At 39.1% G+C, this 13,388-nt stretch overlaps 1 protein-coding gene across 3 annotated transcripts in view; it reads left to right on the top strand.

Moving 5' to 3' along the window:
• vrk1 (VRK serine/threonine kinase 1) overlaps positions 1-13,388 on the top strand; it is a 105,719-nt gene that overhangs the window by 77,600 nt on the left and 14,731 nt on the right. For all 3 annotated transcript variants that reach the window (XM_068038713.1, XM_068038715.1, XM_068038714.1), the window contains exons 10-11: positions 244-302; positions 1,253-1,431. In XM_068038713.1, coding sequence (XP_067894814.1) covers positions 244-302; positions 1,253-1,431 — 238 coding nt within the window. The remainder of the gene's footprint in view (positions 1-243; positions 303-1,252; positions 1,432-13,388) is intronic.

Genomic DNA, 13,388 nt, shown 5'->3' with positions numbered 1-13,388 from the left:
CTAAGGACTGCACGGGTGCTATTGCTTCTTGGTCGTCTTGTAAAGCTTGAACATGAAGGGTTGTTCTCCAATTCCCAAAGTCAAGCCAAACAAATTTGTTTATTGGGGATGTGAGTGACAAACTGCAATGCATTTCAATTCCTGAATTGGTATGTTGGATCCAGTATTTCTACTGTGTAGAAAAGGCTGCAGTATGAAACTAAGCTTAAATCTTACTGAATCTGTTTTTTTTTTAAACACTAGATACAGAGGAGACATTCCAAGTTTGATGGAGAAATGCTTTCCTTGCAAAAATAAGCCAGGTGGGAAATTCCAAATTTCTGTTTAGAATTGCCTGGGTAGTTCCGTCAAGGGATGAAGGGTTGGGTAGATGTTGGGAAGGGAGTTTGTGCCAGACTCAGTTTAATTTTTAGTAAGCAGATCAGTTGCTGTCCAGTAAAGTGTGTTCCAAGTCCTACTTCCTAGCCAATTAAACTTCTTTAAACATGGATAAAGGTTTAATGGTTGAACCAATAATTCTTGTTAGAGCTCCAGTGCTGTGTATTGTGGTCACTATTTCATGCCTTGCCTGTAATTTTTGACAGTTGGTCTTCTCAAGGGCAACTCTGATCTTGGTCTGTTTACTTTGCCACTGAATTTGTTTTCAGCAGTGTTGAGCATTTGCCCCCTCTTGAAGGAGGAGGGAATACACCCGTCATCTCACCATATCACAATATAGTTTTCAGGCACGTGAATTCAAGTTGGGCATTATGGCTTTGTCTTGGAGGAATTTTGGTCCAGAGCACTGAAACCAATGGTTGAGATCTGATAACTTAACCTAGGTTGAATTTGGGACCTTCCTGGTCTATATGCCTCAGTACTGCACCAGGTGCTACATTTTCCTACAAAGCTTTGTTTAACACTGCTGACCCTTCCTTTTCACTTTTTCTTAACTGGTTGCCGTCAGTTTGTTGTAACAAACTTTATGGCACTGCAACTGCTCAGCAGTTTTTTCTTTGCATTTACATAGTATGAAATACTTATGTTGGAGTGGTCTACAGAGGAGGAAAATTAGTGTATGGGTCAATATATGCTGTTACTGACGATACTATTACTATTTGGGTCACGGCTGGAGGAATGGGATTGAGAAGAGTAACTTTTCAGTTGGCCTACAAGCAAAAATTGAAGGAAAAAAATAGTTTCCTTGATTAAATTTAGTTGGACATTTAACCACTGTTCCAAGGAGACTTAAATATTTATTTCTTTAATACAGCTGAGTTGTCAAAATATTTTGAAGATGTGATATCCCTGGGTTACAAAGACAGACCCCAGTACCAGACACTGAGAGATGTCCTCAAGCAAGGACTTAAATCTATAGGCTGCATAGATGATGGTGTTTTGGTTTCAGGAGCATCTTCCAATGGTGACGCCCCAACAACATCCAAACAACAGGTACAATCTCTGTTTATAATGTAGCTGCTCCAAAGATTCATGGTGACAGTTGTATACTTTTAAAACATTGAGGTTAAGAAGTGCCATTAAATGGTCTGTTTCACATTCCAAACTCTCTGCCTGGAATGAAGAAATACCTTTATGAAGAATAATTTGGGAAAATTGGATTTTTTTGTCAATGTAGATTATGGGGACTATATAGGTGTATTTAAAGTTATGAAAGGTAGGACTGGGTGGATAGAAACTAACCCACCCTTCGACGACTGAAAACAATGATGAAGGGCCACCGCTACAAGAATAAGTGCAAGAATTTTACAGAGGGCAGGAGAAATAACTACTCAGAGTTGTGAGACTGGAATTTATTTCCAGGCTTTGTGTTTGAGGCAAAAATTAGCTCAACATTCAAGATCAAATTGTATAGGTCTTTGAAGGAAAACCGGTTGAAGAGAAAGGAGAACAGCATGGCTGCAAAATGGGCACTGTTGGCACCCTTTCTACTTCCCTTTGAGCATTTGTGATTGGTATTTTTTCAATCAGTTCCCCTTGGCTCAATGGAACACGCTGATTTGTTTTAGATTAAGTGAAACTTTTCTTATTTATAAAGTTTGTTGATTCTAATTGGAGTTCCAGTTTGCTGCACTAGAATCAAGTGCCTGATTTGAGATTAGTCCTGATAAAGCTGCTTGAAGGGAAAGGTAGGCTGGTGACACCTGGTTAATTTGCAGCTAATTAAATTGGTGCTTTCCTGTACTGGCAGTAGTTCTGCATCCAGAGCTTATGAAATAAATAAAACCCATCAACGGGCTGGTTTTATTTCCAAAGCTCTAAATTAACAATATTTATAGGGGGGGAATGAGTGACAAATTGCTCATTTTTTTGAGAAGTGGAAGAAAATTGGCCATTATAAACAGGTTGTTGAATCTTTTAAGCACAGAGGTGGAGAAGTAAAACTCTACCCAGTGGTCAGCAGTGCATCTGTTTCCAATGTATCTAACAATGCAATATTGTGAAAAATTAGTAGTTTAGCTCGGTTACCTTTAGTAAAACTACAAATATGTATGGTGTATGAGTGCTTTATGGTAATTGCTAATGATTTTATTGAATTAATACATGTTGTTTCAGTACATGTTTAAAGGTGAAAGACTCTTCTGGATTCCACCACAGCAAATTGGAATATTTCAGGAATGGTGCATGGCATTGTTGTAAAATAGTAAAATTTCAAACTAATATTAAAGATGTTTTGCCATATTTGGTCTGTGTGTTCCCTCAGGTGGATGTAAAGGATGCCATCGCACTGTTTCGAAGAAGAGCAGGTGACTGCTAGCCAATATTTATCCCTCAATCAACATCATTAAAACAGATTATCTGGTCATTATCACATTGCTGTTTATGGGAGCTTGCTGTGTGTAAATTCAATGCCATGTTTCCTGTATTACAATAGTAACTACACTTCACAAGTACTTCATTGTCCTGAGGTCGTGAAAGCACGATTAAAAATACAAGTCTTTTATTTACATCTAAATGCACTGATTAAATAGGCATTCACTTTCGTTTAACTTTGCACTCGGATGAAAGGTGCCATCTCGCAGTAGAAAAAAATGTCTTGGCAGATAGATTTTTTTAAAAGGGGGTCGGGGGGGAGAGAAAAGAGCAATCTGATGCAAAAAAACTCACTTGTAGCAAGGCTATCTCCTGTCAGCACAAAAAAGAGAGTTTAGTGCATGATGGAAAATAACAGATGTGATTTTGAAGACGTTCTAAATTATTTTCTCTCCTGTCTGTTCCTTGAGTGTATACCTCCTGCCTATTTGTGCTCTTCCTCTCCAAAAAAGGTCATTTCAGGAAAATTTGGAAGTAGGACTTGTACTTCAACTCAGAAGACCAGTTTTGGACACTTCCAAATACAGTTCAGTATATCTGTCCTGCTGTATAAGTGTTGAATTCTTGGAGAAAGATCTAGCTTTATGAACTGGGAAATAGGAAGTAGGAAGGGGCAAAATGACGAATTGTATCAAAAGTGAAATAAAAAACTTCCGTGACCACTGTTCATTGATGATCACAGCAGGGGAGTTGCTTAATTTTCTTTTTAAACTTTGACTAGGGTGATACATTGGTGATCTTTAAAGGAGCAAGTTTGACTCGCAAGAAATGTTAATACAGCTGATGGTTAGGTTGAAGTATAACTGTGTATATTTATTTGTACTGGCTGTATTTAGAAGCCAAAGGGAGAGGATTCTTCAAATGTTCAGATGATTAGTCCCAAATAAATTGGGTGAAGAATAGAAGGGAATGTTTGCTGGCTAAAGGCAAATGGCTCATTCAGATTGAAGCTATTTAAATAATTGATAAAGGTCAACTAAGAACAGGCATTTCAGAGAATGTCATTTAAATCGCAGCATGCGTCAGTATGAATGAGGTGGCTGGCTATTACAAATGGATGACTGCCCAGACCAGTTCCATCGGCATATGTGTCAAGCATACAAGTGCTCCTTTGATGCGCCCATTAGATAGTAACATGCATTTTTGCTTTTAAAGGGTTATCGTACCTAGTGTGAACATTCTGCAACGACCAGTTTGGCGCTGGTGCCCTTTTTTTGGAATTGTATGGTGAACAGCATCAAATTGTACCAGCCATTTTCACTAATCTTAATTGGGGAAAGCCAAGCTGTACATGAAATTTCATGCATAAAGTTCATCTAGCCTTCACTGATGAAAATTTCAAATGGTTTAAAGAAACAACAAAGGTACATTGGATTCTTTCTGAAGGCACTTAATTCACAAGCATAATCAGACAAATAGAAGCTGAGGAAAGGAGATAATCGAAGGGCTGACCAAACGCTTGGTCAGAAAACTGGGTTTTAAGCAGAAGTCTGAAGAAGGTGAGGGAGGTTTAGGAAGGGAATTCTAGAGCTGGTTGGGCAAAGGAATGCAGAATGTACAAGGGAGCATGGTCAAAGGATTGCAAAGTTCTGGGGTTGGTGGTAGAGGTTTATCGGGAATAAGTGAGTCAGAGATGGGTGTGGGCGTTAGGCCATGAGGACATTTAAACTGAAGAATAAGGAACATAAATTCAAAGAGCTGGGGGACTGGGAGGCAGTGTGGATCATTTTGGACAGAGATTGTTGGGTGAGCAGGACTTGATGGGCAGAAGAGTTACAGATGAGCTGGAGAATGATCAGCCAACAAGAGAGCTTCGGAGTAGATGATTTGACAAATGCAATCATGAGGGTTTTATCAGTAGATGGTCTGATGTGACGGAAAGGCCAGCAATGTTACGAAATTACAAAACTAAAATATTTGTCATTTTAGTCCATCCATTTTTCTTGCTGTATATAACTGTTATTTAATCAAACACAGCTAGGGCACACAGTGAATGCTTGAGGGCGGAATATTGATAAGTGTTTCCTTTTTTTTGAATGGTGGAAGAGATATTTTTAAGTCCACCTGAGCAGACAGGTCCTTGGTTTATAATCTTGTGCATAACAATGCAATATGGAAAGAGTGTTACACTGAAGTATGAGCCTAGATTATATAAGAAGCCAGTTGTGGAGCTTGAACCTGCAACCTTCTGACTCAGGCAAGTGTTGAGCCAAGCTGACACTTTATTAGAATACATATTAAACTAGTGAGGCAGAAGCACTAACTTTGTACAGTTGGTGGGATAGGTAAGATACGGTGGTATTGAAAATATTTTCCACGTGGGGCGTATCTGGTCCAACATTTCTTACCCAGACTACAAAAGTGAACTTTAGAGAATAAGAGTTCTTAATATTCCCAAAATGTCTGCATGCTTCCCTTCATAAGAGACTGCCCTTGAAAGTAATTTATAGTTTGCGAAGTGCTGAGAGATGTTTGAGACAGAAGGTGCTATATAATTGCCTTTCTTGGTGTCCCTGAGCTAATGAGGAAAAAAAACATCCAAAATTCCCATTCTTGAAAGCTTTCCAGTGATTCGTGCTGGAAAGAATGCATATAGGCATTGGGATGAGGAGGGGTTGGGCTTGTCTCTGATGCCCTTTACAGCTTGCAACTAATCTGCCAGCACTTTCTGTCTCGGCTCAAATGTGATAGATGACCACTTGGGTGAGGTGCCAAAGAGTTGCTGACGCTCTGCAAAGTGTCACTGCCTTCAGGGAGATGGAAAAGGGAATGATAACTGAAAAAATCTATTAAGTGAAAAATGAGAATTTCTGAAGTGGTGTGAAATCTTGATTAAAGGTTTACTTTTGAGATTACTGCTTTTAATCTGTGCTGTACAATGCGTAGAACAAAGTGATGAATTAAATAGCACTTTGAAAATTGTATAACTCTTGGTTGACCTGCTACATCATGATTTTGATGACATATGGTAATATCAGTGTCTGAATGCTACTAATCAGAGCTACAGACAGGCAGGGGAGGATGTACCTTGTACACTTAATCAGTGTAGTTTACATATGGAACTTGCCGCTTGGGAGCTGCCCTGTGCCAGCTGAGGGTTATGTGCCCACTGCAGTTATTGTGTGTAATTATCAAACCAATCTGTTCAGCGCAGCAGGGTTTAGATGGTAATGATGAGGCAGAGATGAAGGGAAAAGATGCACACTAGTCTTTGGTAGCTGTGAATCCTAGCTGTTGATTCACTACTGCGCATCCAAAGGAAGACTCTTAGCAACCTGCTGTTTAAATTTTCAATGTAAAATCAGCCATTGCAGAGTTGAGCCATTGTGGCCTGTTGATTACATCTGGAAGCTCTTGGCTGAGATGTTAGTGCACAAAGCAGTGACATAAGCCCTTACGAAAGGAAAGAAAGTTGCCAAATTTCATTAACAGCTACACAAAACCCTTTTTTACATAAGCAGTTGGAAAGTATGTAACATCTTCAAAAATGAAATGCCGTATTGAGTAGTAGTCAGCATGTTAAAATAATTGCTGGGATTAGAGTCTAAGCCAGTTGTTGCTAAACATTTTAAAACTTGTTCAGTTATTATAAAATGATAAAATACTGGGTGGTATGCCCTGGACAGTTTCCAAGGTTTAAAATGGAAATTGAAGAATCTCAACAATTTGTTGAAACACAGAGGAGAATTAGCTGTACTGAATTTCTTGGGCCAGATAGCACCAACAGTGATGTTTGTATTGATTCCTCGACTGAGCTTGCCATTTGGCTATGGGAAAACAATTAGCTAAACAAAGATCTGCCATAGTATTTGACTAATTGCAGCTTAAATCTTGACTTTATCCTCTCTTTATTGTCTGCTTATCTAGGCTGCTGTCCAAAACTGTGAAAGCAAATATAAGGCTTGTGTGTGTAAAAAAAAAGGAGCTTGGATTATTACTTGTACCTGCTACTATAAGACAATTGTTCAGATGCCAGAGACATTTTTTCTTGTAGGGATGCTTTGAATGTGTGCACATTTGGGCACATTTTTGTTTTGTTGTAAATGTTTCTGAAATCAGCAAATTAGACTATGCTGTGTGATCTAATCATTGCCTCGAATGTGTATTTTGCATAATATGATTCCTATGGTGTTATATCATTTACGAAAAAGCACTTGCTATCTTGTGGACTGTTAATGAATATTGCCTGATTATGTGAACTGTATTGCTAAATATTCTAACTTTGAATTAAACTAAAAGTGGCGTGAATTGACATTTTATGTAAACTCTCTATTCTACAGCTCCATGACTAATCCACGATGTATTAGCTTTCCAGTAGTAGTGATTAAATCAAAATTTGATGATACGCTTGAGGTAGAACTATTCTTTTGGCTCATGGTGTTGTCTGAAAATTAGGCAACATATGTTTTTAAGGAATATCTTGCATTTATGTAGCACCTTCAGCATTAAAAAAAAATCACTACTTCATAAGGCGTAATCTAAAAAAAGGACGCTGAACCAGATAAAGAAAAGATTAGGAGTGGCAACCAGAAACTTTATTGAATTGAGCATAACGTAAAAAGCAGGAGTAGGCCATTTGGCTCCTCGAGCCTGCTCCGCATTTAATTAGATCATGGCTGATCTGATTGTGGCCTTAACTCCACTGTCCTGCCTGCCCCCGATAACTCTAGGCTCCCTTGTAGATCAAAAATCTGTCTAACTCAGACTTGAATGCATTCAATGACCCAGCCTCCCCTGCTTTTTGGGATAGAGAATTCCAAAGATTCATGACCCTCAGAAGAAATTTCTCCTCATCTCTGTCTTAAATAGGAGATCCCTTCTTCTGAAACTGTGCCCCCTTGTTCTAGATACCCCCATGAGGGGGAAACATCCTCTCAGCATCTACCCTGTCAGGGCCTCTCAAAATCTTCAATGTTTCAGTAAGATCACTCATTCTTAACTCCAAACAGTATAGGCCCAACCTTTCCTCGCAAGATAACCCTTTCATCCCAGAAATCAACTTAGTAAACCTTCTCTGAACTGCCTCTAACGCAAGTATATCCCTCCTTAAATAAGGAACCCAAAACTGTACACAGTGCTCTAGGTGTGGTCTCTCCAATGCCCTGTACAGTTGTAGCAAGAGTTCCCTACTTTTATACTTCATCCCTCTTGCAATTAAGGCCACCATCCATTTACCTTCCTAATTACTTGCTGTACCTGCATTCTTTTTCTGATTCATGTACGAGGCCACCCAGATCCCTCTGTACTGCAGCATTTTGTAGTTTCTCACCTTTTAAATCATCTGCTTTTCTATTCCACCCACCAACCTCACATTTTGCCACATTATACTCCATCTGCCAAATTTTTGTTCACTCACTCAACCTATCTATATCCCTTTGCAGACTTTGTGTCCTCACTGCTTGCTTTTGAATCTATCTTTGTATTGTCAGCAAATTTGGCTACAGTACACTCTATCCCTTCACCCAAGTCATTAATATTGTTTGTAAATAGCTGATGCCCCAGCACTGATCCCTGTGACACTCCACTGGTTACAGTTTGCCAACCTGAAAATGCCCCATTTATCCAGTTAGTTAGCTTATCCATGCGAATATATTACCCCCAACCATGAGCTCCTATCTTGTGTAGTAACCTTTTATGTAGAACCTTATCAAATGCCTTTTGGAAATCCAAAACACTACTGGTTCCCCTTTATCCACCCTGCTCACTACATTCTCAACGCGAATAAATTTTTGAAACCCGATTTTACTTTCATACAATCAAACAGAGTCAACACAATTTTATTATGATTTTCTAAATGTCCTGCGACTACTTCCTTTATATTGGATTCCAGCATTTTCCTAATGATGGATGATAGGCTAACTGGCCAATAGTTTCCTGCTTTTTGTCTGCCTCCTTTCTTGAAATAGGAGCGTTAGATTTAGTTTTCCAATCCACTGGGACCTTTCTGGAATCTAGAGAATTTTGGAATATTATAACCAATACATCTACCATCTCTGCAGCCACTTATTTTAAGACCTTAGAATGAAGGCCATCAGTTCAAAGGGACTTGTCAGGCTTTAGTCCCATTAGTTTTCCTGGTATATTTTCTCTAGCGATACTGATTGTTTCAAGCTCCTCCCTCCCTTTTGCCCCTTGATTTTCTACGATTCTTGGGTTGCTTTTAGTGTCTTCTATCGTGAAGACAGATGCAAAATACTTGTTCAAAGTCTCTGCCATTTCCTTGTTTCCCATTATTAATCCCCCAGTCTCATCCTCTAAGGGACCAATGTTTACTTTAGCTACTCTCTTCCTTTTTATATACTTTTAGGAGCTCTTAGTCTGTTTATATTTCTTGCCAGTTCACACTCATTCTAATTTCACCCTTTTTTTTAAAGTTATCATTTGCTGGTTATCAAAGTTTTCCCAATCTTCTGGACTGCCACTAATTTTCACAGCATTGTACGCCTTTTCTTTGAATTCAATACCATCCTTAACTTCCTGAGTTAGCCACGGATGGTTCATCCTTCTCGTGGAGCCTTTCTCAGTGGAATATAACTTTGAAAGTTATAAAATAATCTCCTTAAATGTGTGTCACTGCTTATCTACCGTTGTACCTTTTAACCTAATTTCCTACTTTAGACAACTCTGTCATCTTACTTTTTATAATTGCCTTTATTTAAGTTTAAGGCGCTTGTTTCAGACCCAGATCTTTTGCCCTCAAACTGAATATGAAAATCATGTTATGATCACTCTTCCCTAGAAGACTCTTTACTATGAAATCATTAATCCTGTTTCATTACATATTACCAGATCCAAAATAGCCTGTTCCTTGGTTGGTTTCACAATGTATTGTTCTAAGAAACTGATCTGAATACACTCTATGAACTCTTCCTCAAGGCTACCTTTTGCTAATTTGATTTGTCCAATCTACATGAAGATTAAAACTGTCCAGGATTATTTCAGTACCTTTCTTACAAGCCCTGTTACTTCTTAATTTATACTCTGTCCTACAGAGTAGCTTATGTTCAGGGGCCTATAAACTACTCGCACCAGAGAATTCTTTCTTTTGCTATTTCTTATCTCCACTCAAACTGATTCTACATCTCGATTTTCCAAGCCAAGATCATTTCTCACTAATGTACTGATCTCATCTTTTATTAAGAGCTACCCTACTTCCTTTTCCTTTCTTTGTATCCTTTTGAAATGTCAAATACTCATGAATATTCAATTCCCAGCCTTGGTCACCTTACAACTATGTCTCTGTTATGGTGATCAGATCATACCCATTTAATTCTATTTATGCCATCAGTTCATCTATTTTGTTATAGATGCTGCATGCATTCAGATACCGAGCCTTTAATTCTGTCTGTCAGTACCATTTTTTCCTACTCTGATCCTATTTGCTGGTGCACTCTTGCGTTTGTACGCTCTGCCCCTTCCAGTCAGACTCTGGTTATCACTATCCATATCACTATCTTGCACTATTGCCTTGTCCTTTCCCTTTAACTGTCTAAATTTCCCTTCATCTGAACCCTCCTCACCCCCCACTATTTAGTTTGAAGCCCTCTCTACAGCCCTAGTTATTCGATTCGGTAGGACACTGACCCCAATGCGGTGTTCCTTGAGCTGCAGATGTAATTGCTGTGGATCACGCTTGTGTCCACCAGCTCCCACATGCAACAGCTGCAGCACATCATCTATCCTGCCTTGTCTGTTTTATTTTATTTAACTAATTAGGATTTCAAATTTTGAAATTTCACTCGAATATTTGTAGTTATATTAAGTAGTATAATTAGTTGAGCTATAATTTAATACAGTACAGTTGTCTCAGAATAAGGGCTATGCCACTTAGGACAGAGATAAGAAGAAATTTCTTTACTCAGAGGGTGGTGAATCTTTGGAATTCTCTACCCCAGAGGGCTGTGGAAACTCAATCATTGAGCATATTCAAGACAGAAATTGATCGATTTCTGGATACTGATGAAATCAAGGGATATGGAATGGTGGAGCAGTCTCGATCAGCTGAATGGCCTACTCCTGTTCCTATGTTCCAATGTACTTGTATGACTCCAGTCCTCATTTAAACCTGCCCTAGTTTAGAGGAAAAAACCAAACTCGCCAGATAGGCTTTAAGGCACACCTTTAAAGGAGGGGGGTCGAGGGAGGTGATGAGGCTGAGGGAATTCCAAAGCATTAGATTTAGGTAGCTAAAGACATGGCTGCCTATGATGGGAAAAGGTAGCAGCTACAGAATTGACTAGAATCCGAAGAGTTGAGGGACATTGCTGCAGGAGGTTACTGAAGTAGGAACGGGCAGGACCATGAAGATATTTTAATACATGGAGGAAAATTTAAAATTTTAAACATTTTTTATGCCAAATGTATGTCCCTGTGCATATGGAACTTCAAAGTGCTGGAGTGGAGTCCTTTGAAATATTCCAACTATTAACTGTTTTCAGCCAATGAAAAGTTTCTAGTCCTTTTTCTGTTTAAAGCTCTTAACATCTGGGGGTGAATAATTAGTCTGTTCACTAAAATCTCTGGGTAAAAAAATAGATAGCTTAAGTCTGGATGAATGTCATCAGGTGTTTGCAGCCTCACACTGATCGTTCAGTTGCTACTGAGGTGTTGAATTGAGAATCTCTACACTGGATATTGTGTTTTAGAATTTGTCAGCATTACAAATAAATGAAATATCACTTGACTTAATAAATTGAAGAATTCATTTAAAAAGAACAATGTATTGAATATTTGTCCCACCGTTTCCCCCTCAAAATGAATTATTACTTTGAGGTGCTGTCATGGAGAGCTGATGAATGCAGAATGGCACTGCGGGCAGAAAGAAAATACTCTGTTGTTAGTTGGCTGGTTGATTGTAGAGTAGTTTCAGCAGAAACCTAGAAACATGTTGCCTCTCAGATGTGTATGCCATATACAATAAGAAAAAGAAAGGTTTATAAAATTGTGAAGGAATTAGTTGTGTATCTCATTGACTAAATTGGAAATGACTGTGGTGCTGGATTGTTCACATTTAGTTACAAAAGTTAGGTTTAAGGCTATAAAATCCAGAGCATTCAGCCTAACCAACTTGCTGCATCTCGAGTCCATGTATGATTGATTTATAAACAAGAAATGCTGGAAGCACTCAGCAGGTCTGGCAGCATCTGTGGAAAGAAACAGAGTTAACGTTTCGGGCCACTGACCCGAAATGTTAACTCTGCTTCTCTTTCCACAGATGCTGCCAGACCTGCTGAGTGCTTCCAGCATTTCTTGTTTTTATTTCAGATTTCCAGCATCCGCAGTATTTTGCTTTTATTATATGATTGATTTACCATGGGCATCCTTATGGAATCTGTTGATGCCCTACTGTAGTAAATTCTAATTTCCTATTTGTCCTAGGATAACAAAAAACAACAGCTTTAAGTATCTCTGTAATCTTCAATCCTGCTTATCAATAGATATAGAACAGCAGCTTACATTGATATAGTGCCTTTAACGTATAAGAACAAGCCGAGCTGCTTCACAGAAGTGCAGTCAGACAAAAATGGACACTGCACAGGAAGGTATTGGAGGGGGGGGGGAGCAGTTTCGGAAGTGAGTTTTAGTGCATAGAGCCTAGATGGCTAAAGACATGGCTGCCAAAGGGAGTGCAGGATAAGGAAAAAGAAGGGGCAAGGTTAGATTCTTGGAGGACTCCAGAGGTAATGGTATGTGGAACAGGAAGCCAAGTCTTTGCTGGATATGCTCTGGCTACAATTGGGTAAGTAAGAGAGGAACCAAGGGACTGCCCTCTGAACAACAGAGGACAGGCATTGGATGAGAAAGGTATAGTTTACCATGTCAAAAGGTGCAATAAAGTTGAGAAGGATGAATGGAAAGCTGCTTGGAGAAATTCAAATGTGGAGTTGCGGAAAAGATAGGCATGCATTTGGGAGCTGCCAACATGCTCAAGGACCTTTGAAAAGAAAGGGAGATTGAAGATGGGGCAGTAATTTTCAAAGGTTGAAAGCAGGGTTTTTGAATAGGTAGGCAATGAAAGGGAAAAGGATAGTACTGAGGAGAGGGAACCAGTTACAATGCCAGCTGGCTTATGGGAACTAGGAAGAAAAGTTGAGACACCCACACATTTTACATTGTAAATATCTTTGTGCATGTTGCTATGAACAGCTGTTGGCAAAGGACAAAGACCCCTACAATTGTCATTACCCCAAGATAATACCATCAATTTAGTTAGCTTACTGTTCCAGGAATTTGATATCACCCACAAGCCACTTGTTGCCTTAAAATGGTCTTGAGACCATCCCGTGCTAAGCTTATTGCCCTTTCTCTTATCTTTCTGATGGGTGCTCTGTTCATTGAATCAGGTACTCATTTGTGAACTCACGAGAGTTGCAGACCATCAATCCAAGCATATCGGTTTTCATATAAATAGGCTTAACGTTAAAGCAATGTCACTGGCCCTATTCAAAGAATCTGTTTTTACCAACGATAATTCTGGTAACTGCACACTGAGGGAAGGTTTAGTTCTTGGCAGTTGAAATTCATTGTTGGTATTTTTGTCTACTCAAATATCTCCACAGTGCATCAGTGTAGAGAGG

This window comes from Heterodontus francisci, chromosome 9 (assembly GCF_036365525.1).
Source record: "Heterodontus francisci isolate sHetFra1 chromosome 9, sHetFra1.hap1, whole genome shotgun sequence".
NCBI lineage: Eukaryota > Metazoa > Chordata > Chondrichthyes > Heterodontiformes > Heterodontidae > Heterodontus > Heterodontus francisci.
The sequence above is the reverse complement of the archived record's forward strand: the minus strand, read 5'-3'. Positions and strand labels throughout refer to the sequence as shown.